At 40.7% G+C, this 12003-nt stretch overlaps 1 protein-coding gene and 1 non-coding gene across 2 annotated transcripts; one reads left to right on the top strand and one right to left on the bottom strand.

The window, feature by feature from the left end:
- The first annotated feature begins 378 nt into the window (after positions 1-378).
- On the top strand, positions 379-449 carry trnag-gcc. Its single transcript has one exon. It is a non-coding gene; the product is annotated as a tRNA-Gly (tRNA).
- A 1872-nt stretch (positions 450-2321) lies between these two features.
- LOC112145619 (1,25-dihydroxyvitamin D(3) 24-hydroxylase, mitochondrial) lies at positions 2322-8462 on the bottom strand. The gene is made up of 12 exons (XM_024270969.2): positions 7970-8462; positions 7666-7856; positions 7448-7541; positions 7255-7348; positions 7028-7119; positions 6623-6734; positions 5632-5777; positions 4193-4359; positions 3568-3646; positions 3134-3331; positions 2931-3042; positions 2322-2791 (listed from the first exon to the last, which is right to left on the bottom strand). The coding sequence occupies exons 1-11, from the start codon at positions 8225-8227 to the stop codon at positions 2932-2934; spliced, it is 1542 nt and encodes a 513-aa protein (XP_024126737.1). The 5' UTR covers positions 8228-8462; the 3' UTR covers positions 2322-2791; position 2931.
- Positions 8463-12003: the final 3541 nt, after the last annotated feature.

Here is a 12003-nt window from a genome sequence, read left to right on the forward strand (position 1 = left end):
GCTGTGGGGCTGCACGGTGGCGCAAGTGGTTAGCGCTCTCGCCTCACAGCGAGAAGGCCCCGGTTCGAATCCCGGCTGGGACCTTTCTGTGTGGAGTTTGCATGTTCTCCCCGTGCATGCGTGGGTTTTCACCGGGGACTCCGGCTTCCTCCCACCGTCCAAAAACATGCCTCATAGGTTAATTGGTGACTCTAAATTGTCCCTAGGTGTGGATGTGAGAGTGAATGGGTGTGTGATTGAGGCCCTGCGACAGACTGGTGACCTGTCCAGGGTGAACCCCGCTTTCGCCCATCAGTAGCTGGGATAGGCTCCGGCACCCCACGACCCCAAAAGGGAAGAAGCGGTCAAGAAGATGGATGGATGGATGATGGCTGTGGTGCACTGGTGGTATAGCGGTAGCATAGCTGCTTGCCATGCAGTTGACCTGGGTTCAATTCCCAACCAATGCATTGATTCTAGACTAGTTTTATGTACAATAACCTTCATGTTTAATTGTATGGACTTGAAACAGATCCAGAGTCAACTTAAAAAAAAAACATTGTTTTAGGGCTGCACGGTGGCGCAGTGGTTAGCGCTCTTGCCTCACAGCGTGAAGGCCCTGGTTCAAATCCTGGCTGGGTCCTTTCTGTGTGGAGTTTGCATGTTCTCCCCGTGCATGCATGAGTTTTCACCGGGGACTTCGGCTTCCTCCCACCGTCCAAAGACATGCCTCATAGGTTGATTGGTGACTCTAAATTGCCCCTAGATGTGAGTGTATATGGGTGTGTGATTGCGACAGACTGGCGACCTGTCCAGGGTGTACCCCGCCTTCACCCATCAGTAGGCTCTGGCACCCCCGCGACCCCGAAAGGGAAGAAGTGGTCAAGAAGATGAATGATGGCTGTGGTGCTCTGATTAGAAGAGTGCAGGTTCAATTCCCACGTTGCCCACACATGTGCCGAAGTGTCCTTGGGCAAAAGACTGAACCTCACTTTGCCTCTGGTGGAAAGTTGGCGTCAGTGTTCGGCAGAAGAACCACCCTCAGTGTGTATATGGGTGAATGGGACTATGTCTGTAAAGCGCTTTGGACCTTCAAGAAGAGAGAAAAGTGCTGTACAATACACCATTTATCATACGTCATTTGTACTTGACATACAAAACTAGGTTAAATGTGCACAAAGTACTTCAATTTATTTGTCGTTCAAATAAAATGTAAATATAATGTTTTACTACAATTCCTACATATATTGCTTTTACTGCTCTGTAAGTGCGTGAAACATGACATGGGGGACTCCAATCTGAGGTCAAAAGACAAAAACCCTAAATTGTCAAATACAAATTCAATTCTTTACTTTCTAAAACTCAAATCTAAACTAAATGTATAAGATGTTTAAAACAGACACAGTAAAGTTTGATTTTAAAGTCTAAAATGTGGAAGGTGTCTAAAATCCAGCCGTCCATCTATTTTCTTAACCCAATATATCCATTTCATGGTCAAAGGGTTGCTGGAGCCTGTCCTAGTAACTGTCAGATGAGGTCAGAATACACAGGTTGCTAGTCTGTGGTAGACCCACATAGTCCCACACACACCTAGAGACACTTTAAATGAGTAGAACCTGGATATCTGGAAATCATGCAGACACTACCTGGAGTTGCCTATCCCTGCTCTAGAGAAACCAGTTAACATATGAAGCATGTTTATGGACTGGGAAGAAGCAGGAGTATCAGGACAAAACCCACCTATGCATGGGAAGAACATGCAACCTCCATGTAGAAAGGTTCCTGTCAGAATTTAGACTAGAGCCTTCTTGCTGTGAGTTGAAAGGGTTAACCACATCACCGTTGTGCAGCCAATGAGTTCATAGTTTGTATGCCTAAAACAGAACATGTACTAAACCACTTTGTTGGTTGAAAACAGATTTTTATTACCCAAATTATTGTTTGAAAAGTGCCTAAATTGTTAAAAAACAAATTTTCTTTAAAACCAGATGATTGTTTATTTAATAAAAGATTGTTTGCCAATGTTATTCAACTTTTCCCTAAAAAATATGCAAAAACTGCCTTCTGAGGCTTGAACAGGTTTAACAGTTCAGTTTCACTGATTACAGTGAACATCCAGCTTGAACAAGTTAACCTTTTTTGCACAGTTTCTCTGATGTTTAGCACATTTCAAATAGATATTTCAGTTTTATATTTAAGGAATTTAAGTAATGATATTCAAAATAACTTGATTGTTTGTTATTGTGAAGAAAACATCTTTTGTGTTAGTTTGGCTGTAAATAAATCATCCATCCCTCAGATTCAGTTGTGAAATGAATAAAGAACAAAACAATACAACAAAGTTTTTGGTTTGATGCATTCATCAATGCATTTATTTCAGAGAATAAAATATGTTTCTACATACAACAACGTACAGGAATACCATATTAATTATAGTATCGATTCTCCAATAAACACTAAAAAAGATAAACAGACTGTACGATTGATATATACATATATAGATATATGGATATGTACAAACACAACAAAACAATAATAGTATAAAGTAATAGTTTAACATCTACATTCTACACGTCTGATAATAAAGATTGAAAGACAGCTGCCTTGTTACAACCTTTGAATCGTACATTACATCGAGCGTTTTGCTCAGTCTTACAAAACTACATTTAAATAATGATGAGGTATTTCAGGCGCAATTAGGACATTTTTCTATGTACAGAGCAGCAGTGGTAGGAGTCACCGGACCATCAGGACCATCACAACAGATGCATCGGCAGTCTGTCGTCACATCCAGAAGACTTTCGAATGAAGCCTGAGAGGAGAGGGAAGAAAAACATGCTGTTATTTTATCTGATAGAGAAAAAAGAAAGTTCAGAGTCTGGTATGACATCAGGTTTTATCATAAACAGAAGCAAAAGTTTTCCATTTTATCAATCATATTTTTTTCTTACTTTATCGCCTGATGAAGGCAACTGGCAGTTCTCTGCTGGGAACCAGAAGTCCAGAGTGTATCACATCAAGTGGTTCATCATCTGTTGCCACGATTTCATAGTCTCTGACCAACTTCAAGAAAGAGAAAAGCAAAAGATTAAATGAACAGCAGATCTTAGAGTCATTTCTGTCTTTTGCATTGCTAATAAATGACATATCATACCCAGCACATTGCCAGCTGCAGCTGCAGCTCTGCCAGTCTCCGACCGATGCACATCCGCTTCCCGATTCCAAAAGGAACGTGAGCAAAAGGGTTGATGTTGCTGTTCTCCCTCAGCCAGCGCTCCGGCTTAAACTGCTTGCTGTCGTCGAAGTATTCTTCACTGGAGCCCAGTGCGTGGCTATTGATCATTAACACCGTCTGTAAATAAAAAACCTATTAGTGTTGTTGCAAATAATTGCAATGTCTGGATTTTACTTGATGAGGCTAAAACCCAATAAAGACCTTGTTACCGAGTGGCTCATGTTATTAGATTGCCCAATTCCGATTTAGTACAGTACGTGAGCGACGCTAAGCATGTTTCAGAAATCAAACGTAAATTTACAAAAGAATGTAATCTCCATATGTGAGGTGCACTAAAGACGTAAGCCACTTACCCCTTTGGGAATGGCATAATCTCCCAACACAGTGTCTTTGTCCAGGGTCCTGCTGGTGAATGGGACTGAAGGCGACAACCTGTAATAAACACAAAAGAACACATGGGAATGTGGCCACAGTGAAGTATGATACATACGTCTAAGCTGTTTAACAGGACCCAGACATACACAGGACCAAATGAGGTGAGACATAATCTCGAGCCAGCGTTCATTTGCGTTCCCTGTGATGTGCTTAGGGTACGGCCTTAAATAACCTGTTCCACAACTCTCGTGATTGCACGAGCAGTTGGGGGCAGAAGGAGCCGAGCATGCACAACATTTGAATGTGACCGCATGGAAGATTTTAAGCTGCCACCACGTGCTGCTGGTGGTCATGCCACCGCATGACGTGAAGCTTGTTTTTGAGACAGCCATGTGTACATTTTCCCTCCTAATCCCAAAGACCAATCAGACAGATATGGATGACAAGCTTCTCGAGGTTTGTTTCTGCGGTATTACTGCGACTCAGTTCTTGTTCAGCTTTTGTGTAACCCTTGTGCTATCCTAGGCATATTTACTTTAAACATTGGGTCATCAAGACCCCATAAGATAGCACAAGGTGTGGTGCATCAGTATTGTCCTGTACCTCATTGACTCTTTGAGGCAGGCTTTGAGGTAGGGCATACTCTTGATATGCTCCCCACTTGGACTCTGGCCTGAGGGCACCACCTCTCTGATCTCCTGCAGCAGCTTCTTCTGAGCATCAGGGTTACGTGACAGGTTGAAAATGAGCCACAGCATGCTGTTGGCGGTCTGTAAAAACACAGAGATAGAAATCAGAAGGACGGCAACTTGTAGAGGATCCATGTCTTTTATGATCTGCTTTTGAGGCAAAGTAAGATCTGCGTCTTTAAGAGAAGAAAGACTGGCCAGAAAAGGAGGAAAAAATTGTAAATCTAAAGTCACAACTTTTTCATTAAGTCATATACAGGAATTAGCGTATAGTTTGTATCATACAATATTTATGGACATCTTAGAAACTGACTGTCTGCTGCTGGTAGCAGAAAGTCTTTAAGGTTTGTATTCATTATCAATTACTTTGAGAATGGCTGAACTTATCAAGAATCTTTTCTTTGCTTCAGCTTATATAACCTGGAGCTAGTGTTAGAAGGTCATACTCATGGAACACCTACCATAGTAGGAGCAAAGTACATCCTGTACTGGTGTTTAATCCTAAACCTCATAATTCAGTATATTTTGTGTTATTCTTTGGGTTTAGTCCATTTTCGAAGTTGAAATTGTAGTTTTTGACCCTGCATATAAAGTTGTTGCAGAATTGGCAAAGACCTCCTTCAAAAGTCCATCCCTAATATGGAATTTAAAAATGTATGCAACCTTCATTCTTCATAAAATGCAAAATAAAGTTTTATTCACGGAAATTTTGGACTTTATTTGAATGAATTACTCTGAAAAAAATTGGGGCAATTGATAAAAGTGGCAAAAATGATCCTTTTGTCTTAAATATTGTCTTAAATATTGTCTCAATATCAAGGAAAATCTTCCCAAATACAAGAATTCCAAATCGTTGGTCACTTAGTCACTTTCTGGATCTTTCTTCAAGATCAATATGACTCCTGCCTCACTCTGATCCAAAGTCTAGCGCAAGTGACAAAGATAACAGTGAAAACATCGCAGGAATGTACGCCGAGGTGATGAAGTTCAGAGAGGAGGGAAGTCAAGCGTGGGACAAAGTCTATGGTGCACGGCTCCCTTTCAATGCAAATAAGAAGCGCTGTTTGATATTCAGCGCTCTGTCATCAGCTGTTCAAGGTGATTATATGGTGTAGCAAGCACCATGTGTGGCTGAATCAATATATTAACTGTCGGCTGTGAAGAATTGTAACACCTTTCTTAAAGGTAACTGTCAGGCATGGCTGCGTGACTTTGTTGACCCTGAATGCATTTAAGGTCTTATGTTGTTCTGCCTTATAATGACACCTGTTGCTTCTACTTTTTATGCATTAGCATCAATATATTTCCTCTTGATATGCACATCATTTAGGAAAGATGCACACTGTTGCTCACCGTCTCAACTCCTCCAACCTGCAGCTCGGTGATGGCTGCGTAGAGCTCCTTCTTGGACAGGCTGCTTTGGTGTAAGATGTCGCCAATTAAATCGTCGGGAGCTCTGACGGCATTCTTCTTCAGCTTCTTGTCGATGTAGACTTTGGCTGGAAGAGCACAAAGCGATAATACTGTGAAAAAAACTGTTTAGCATAGCCGTGTTTACATTTAGTAAACACTCATTTACATGTATCAGCAACTAATGATCTACTTTTGGCTTTAAGGGGCCAGTGTGTGTGTGGACACAGCAGCAGACGCCAAACATAGGCAAGTTTTTGTGATACGACAAATCGTTTGATGCCAGAGCATTGTTAGGTCTGCTTTCAGCTACCACGCAACAATGGTGGGCTGGCTTTTAACAATATGTGTCGTTATTGATTATTTGACTTTTCTTATCGGGTAAATATGACAAACACCTTTTAGGTTCTTTCAGTGTGAGTGTGGATTTCCTTGACTTTACATCACTGTAGAAAATATGAATAAAAAAAAAAGATAACCGGTATAATATTTTGGGGACTGAACAGCATATTTTAATTTTCAAAATTGGCCCCTTGATTGAAAAAAAAAACTTTGAAATCATGCTCAAAATATTGGTTCCATGTGTTTAGATTTGCCACCAAATCACTGCAAAGAGTGTGCTTTAATGTAAAACCTTCACTCAAGATTGTATTCCTCCACACTCTGTCACCCCTACTCTTGCTTGCAACAAATATTTGGCATATTTCTTCACCATGGGTCATTAAGTTTACTACAACTCTGAGCCATCATTTCCCCCTCGAGCACCAAGTACACACACAGAGGCAGCCGGTTCAGATCAACCTCTCACCCACTCCCTGTATTTTCCTATCCATCATTCGACTGGAAGTGAACTGACACTGCTTTGTGCGTCACAGAGGAGGAGGAAACGAGTTGGACCAAAGAAACAGTAGCCAGTGTTTGTGCTGCCACTTACCTATGCTGAAAATGCTGTCCCACGCCGCAGTGTGGTCCCGCCAGGTTTTGGTGTTAAATGTCTTGTGGAGCTCCACAGGTGTGACAATCATCATACCAAACGTGCTCATCATCTACAGACAAACGGAAAAAATGGAAAAAATAAATGGAAAATTCTCGCTCTCTGTCTGGTTTGTGCACCCACTGCCCCTGACACCTTCGAGGGCCCCCCCACTTATCACCTATTGTGATTGATAGGTTATTGTTTTTCTCCCCCCAGTCTAACCAGCATGGCTAGACAGCTGTTAGCTGATGTGAATCTGGATGTTTCTGTAATCTCCTGGAGAAAATCAGCTTCAGCCTCTCACGGATCATCACAAGTGTCCACTCTTACATGTCATGCTGTTCTGAGATGAGAGATACTCACTGTTTTCACAGCTGTGATGAAGTGCATGGCTTCTTCATTGACTTTTTCCTGCAGCAGACCAAACCTCTTGTCATAGAGTACAAGACAAATGGCTAAGGAAGGAAGAAGGAGGAAAAATCAGAAAAGCTTTGAAGAATGCTTTTACTGTGAAGGGTAGAAGTGGCTATATTTCAAACATTTTTTTATACAAATTCATTCACTAAAATGAAAAAATGAAATAAACTTACTTTCAAATGACCATTTATTCAGTTCGAAGTACAAATCCTCAATTCTCCCATTTTTGTTGATTCTTCCAATTCTGTCAACAAAGTCCACCATCACCTGTTTTACGCACGCGTCGGATAAAAAACAATTAGGTTCACAGCCACTCAATGTCTTCATTCAACTCGAAAATGTCAGAGTAACAAACGAGATTCTAACCTGGTTTACTTTTCTGTCAAGTTTAATCACTTCTGTCGGCTTCATGAGCTTCTGCTGAAACGCGCTCCTCACTCTCTGCCAGTCTTTTCCCTCACTGCAAGTTAACAGAAAAAAAATCTTCAGCACGCTTTCCTGGAAAACTCTCTCCCGATTCTCCTCTTCAAGATAATTTTTGTCTTTAATGTTATCCAAAAAAGGGAGTTTGAAAGGTTACTTACAGAATGAGCAGTCCGTACGCCTCGTCTCGCAGGTCTCTGTATGCTTTCCAGGGTTTGATCTCCAACCTCTGAGGGTAACTGCCCTCCTTCCTGTAGAGCGCCTCCAGCAAGCAAGGTGCGCCAATGTGCACCGACTCAAAGGAGCCCAGCTTCATCCGGAAAATCTTGCCAAACTTTTTGTGATAATCGATCTAAAATAATAAAATAAAAATACGTGTAATGAGTCAAAAGTCAACAAAAGAACACGTTTTACATAAAATACAATAAAAGTACAGAAACAGAAGTGTTTATAAGAATACTGTACCAGTGCCTCGTGCTGTCTAGTCAAGCCTCCTTTGCACAGGAGTTCAATCAAACTCCCAACCAGTGGCCAGTTTGTGGGTCCCGGGATCGTATCCAAGCCTTGCGTCCTGGAGGGAGCGTGAGGACACGCCGCCGGCGCCACAGCATCCTTCTCCTCCAATACGCACACTGAGGATGTTGGCTTGAAATGCTGCAGCCCAAAAGACTTCTTCTTCAGCAGCTCCACAATCTGTGGAACTCTTTGGACCTGCGCCCTCATTCTCAGCTGTGTTTGCTTCCTGATGTTAAACTGCAGCTCTTTGATGAACTATCTAGAAGTTGGTTCTAGTTTCTTGGAAGTGACACACCTTGCTCCAATATATATACCCTGACAGTGTTTATTCCTGCCGTGTACCGAACCAATCAAGGACCGGTCCTGCATGGTGTGGCTGTCGAGCCCACCATTCATTTATGGACCCACGTTGAGAGGATCGTATGACCCCAGATAAATGGTGGATGTGCCGTGAACCCACCCGCCCCCCACCTTTGCTTTATAAATAAACACGCAGGTCCCAGCGGAGGTGACGGTTCGTTTGAACCAAGACTCGCAGAGACCCGTGATTGGAAGAACCGAAATCAAACACTCTATCACACAACAGCGACAGGCAAATATTTGACCGATTGCAGATTGTGTGTTTGCTTTATTTGTGTTTGTTGACGAGGGAGGGAACGTTTTAGTGTCGTTTCTCCTTAGAATAAGTTTATTCTAAGGCGCATCCTCGTGGAAATGTCAGGGTGATTTTAAAGGGGAAATCCTTCTTGATCTTGATGCTGCAGACGTGTCCCACTTATTAAATATTCAACATAAGGGCTCGACATCTGTTGATACGAGTGCGTCTCTTTGGTCAAGTGCAGTTCCACACGCGCACTTGGCCACCAGGGACTCCTGAACCTGTGCGTAAATACGCAGACGCGTCGCATCAGTATCATTTTTTATAGCCAAACTCCTCAATTTCAGTGAATCTAAATTGGACCTCACACAGAAAAGATGGAAATGTGTGTCTACACAGCCCCCATCCCCAAATAGGGCTGGCATGGCTAAGGAACTTGCCCCGTTAAAGTGCCCATATACGCAGTCCCTCAGGTAACATAAGAAATAAGCCTTGAACTCTGGTGTTTTTTTTTCTTTCGGCATATTGAGTGTGCGAGCAAAAGTTTCCAGGTGTAACGCACACATTTATCACCCCCGCAGCCCCTCCCAAAAAAACAAGGGGAAAAAACACCACCCACGCACGCTCAAACGCACACAGTGTTCCCTTTCCTCCAAACTCTGATTTAGGGCAGGCTTGGCTCTGCATCACATGATTTTACGCAGCTTTTTCTTTTTTTTTCTTTCTAGTGTGATGTTGATCTACATTCGTGTAGAAAGCATGCAGAAGTATGCGTTTCCACATCTCCACTTCTCAGAAGAGTCGTTCAAAATGCTGGAAAAATACACTTTGATGAGAAGATCAATACGCATGCTTTAAGAAAAAAAAGAGGATGACTTAAGAAGTGGATAAAAGATCAATCTTTTGAAACCTAAAATTCAAAAATTAGCAAAAACTAGAAAATAATTAGAACTTCTTTTAAAAAATACGTGATCAAAACCGAATAGAATCGTCTCCAATAGAAAGACTTGTGATCAACATTCAGGCCAGCGTCCACTGACTGAGCTGCACGTAGACTATTTAACAACAGTTGTTGTTGAAAGCAGAAACATGACTGATAAGCTTATTTTCAGCTCTTTTGAAGACGATGTAACAACAGATAACGAGCTGTCGCCAAGAATCTTTTGTCACTTCAGACCAAACTCGGGACAATAATCCTTCAACCAGCGTCAGTCCTAAACTTTGAGACTGAAGCGTGACACAAAGCAAGTGTCTCAACAGCCAAGTGTCATTTTCACTTATTAACGCATTAATAAAGAAACACAAATCAGACAGAAAAAAAATTGTTTTTAATCATCAAGATGACCAGTATGCGTTATTAATGACAGTGATTTTGCAGTGACTTGTATGATTTAAGTTACAAATTTTAACTTTTAGTTCTAAAAAAGTTGGAAAAAAATGTTGAAATTTGTATATTTGTTTAGAATTAGGAACAAGTATTAACCAGTATTTATATTTTTTCAATTCATTGCTTTAAATCTTTTTTAAAAAAAATGAACATTTTGACCTTACTACTTTCTGTGGTAAACGCCTGTCTCTGCTCCTCACCTTCTCACTCCTTGCCCTTCTGAACAGGTTAAAGGGGTTATGGAAAAGATCTCAGGTGAACCAGACAGAAAGGCATTTCTCTGGACCTGTCAAACAACTTCCTCCTTTAAATGTTATTTTCTTGAGATTGCACCAGAGAACATACATGTGAAACCAGCATGCAGTCATAACGTTACCAGGAAGCTGATAATCAAAAAGGGGACACTATTGTTTTTCGAGTAACAGACTGTCCAAACATGTTCTGTTTCATCTGGAAGAAGAGGCTCTCTGAGTATCAGTGTGTGATATCTTCGCCCTGACGATATGGGATAAAGAATGGATTCAGTGAGTGTCGCTATCCTGTTCTACTGATAATGCAAAGGATGTTACTTGTTGTTTCAATTTGAGGTTTTTTGTTCGTTTTTCAGCTTTAGCTTAATTCACATTTAAAATGTCATTTTTTTCTAATCTGATTGCATTGAGGCTGAACCAATCCTAGAGCTGTCTAGTTTTTTGTTTGTTTCTCCATCAAATTCTGAATCATGAAGTGATTTATAGATTTCTTATTTCTCCTACATCATGTAGTTTTTCGTTTTTATGCTCCCTATTTTTACTATTCTTACAAGCAGCACTACCTTTCATTTTTCCTGGTTGCTTCATGCTGCTGATTTAGACTTGGTTGCAGATCTACAAATTGATATCTGTGTTTGATATCAACTCATCCATCAGACAGAGCAGTGAATCAGATCTTTTCATAATAGAAACTCACATGTTCCAAGTCTATCTTATTACTGGGGGAGTTCTGAGGTTTTACATGATGAGGTGATGTGGTCGTGGGCTTCTTTCCTTGACTTTCTCTGCTCTGTAGAAAGAAAGGTGTTTCCACTAAATCCAGCTCCTGCTAACCCCAGGACAAAAATCTCACCAAATTAATCAGAGAGAGGGATCATTTAATTTCTTTCATTAGATTTTACCTTTAATAATATAAGGGAACAGTTCAGAGTGATCCCTCCCCTTTGCATTCCAAACAGGAAGTACATGCTGACTCCAAGAAGCCAACATTCCAAAGACTTTCTCAGAGAAATAAATAGCTATTACTCAATTATATTTTTTCCGAATAACCATTCTCCCTCTACTACCAAACTGGTAGTAACATGTTCATGCTTTTTATGTAAGTTATTCAAATAAAAGTATAAGGTGCCTTCCAGTTTAATTTGGTTGGAGCCAGAATTAAGCCATTTTCTTTGGGAGACATCACACTCACTTGGTCCAGTTCTTTTATACAGTCAATAAATTATACAGGGAAAAAAAGTCCATCGCTTTTCATATCAGAAAATGAATACGAGTCAATTGAAAAAAGTTTTATGATTAAGCAGCACACAGTCTTATACCCTATCAACATGGTAAATTAATATTGTCGTCTTGACAAAGAAACGGGAACTTCAGAATCGTCAAAATAAATCATAGAGCTAGTCTATTTCTCAAGGTTTTTGTGTCTGAACTTTTCTTCCAAATCACTCTAATCTGAGCCACAAGTATCATTTCTGTGTCACTCTTATGCAAACAAAATGATGTCCAAAACACTTCAAGGAATAAAACTTTAACATGGTTTAATATTGTGTGACAGAGTGTTGACAGAGTACAACGCTATATCTTATCAACCACATAATTCCAAAACCAATGGCAAATGTCAGATTAAGCAATGTCATTGGATGATAATCCAAGTTTGTTTTCAGTTCCAAAAGTGAAAATTTAACACAGTGTTTAAAAATGCTGATATTACCCAGTGGATGAGCTGGACCATTTGTACCTGGGTAAT

Source organism: Oryzias melastigma, linkage group LG5 (assembly GCF_002922805.2).
Source record: "Oryzias melastigma strain HK-1 linkage group LG5, ASM292280v2, whole genome shotgun sequence".
Taxonomy (NCBI): Eukaryota; Metazoa; Chordata; class Actinopteri; order Beloniformes; family Adrianichthyidae; genus Oryzias; species Oryzias melastigma.

Coding starts and splice junctions, on each gene's coding strand:
- LOC112145619 (XM_024270969.2), bottom strand. CDS start 8,227: ATGAGGGCGCAGGTCCAAAGAGTTCCACAGATTGTGGAGCTGCTGAAG. Junction 5,778..6,622: donor GGACAGCATTTTCAGCATAG/GTAAGTGGCAGC, acceptor GTGCTCTTCCAG/CCAAAGTCTACATCGACAAG. Junction 3,043..3,133: donor TGCAGCTGGCAATGTGCTGG/GTATGATATGTC, acceptor TCTTTCTTGAAG/TTGGTCAGAGACTATGAAAT.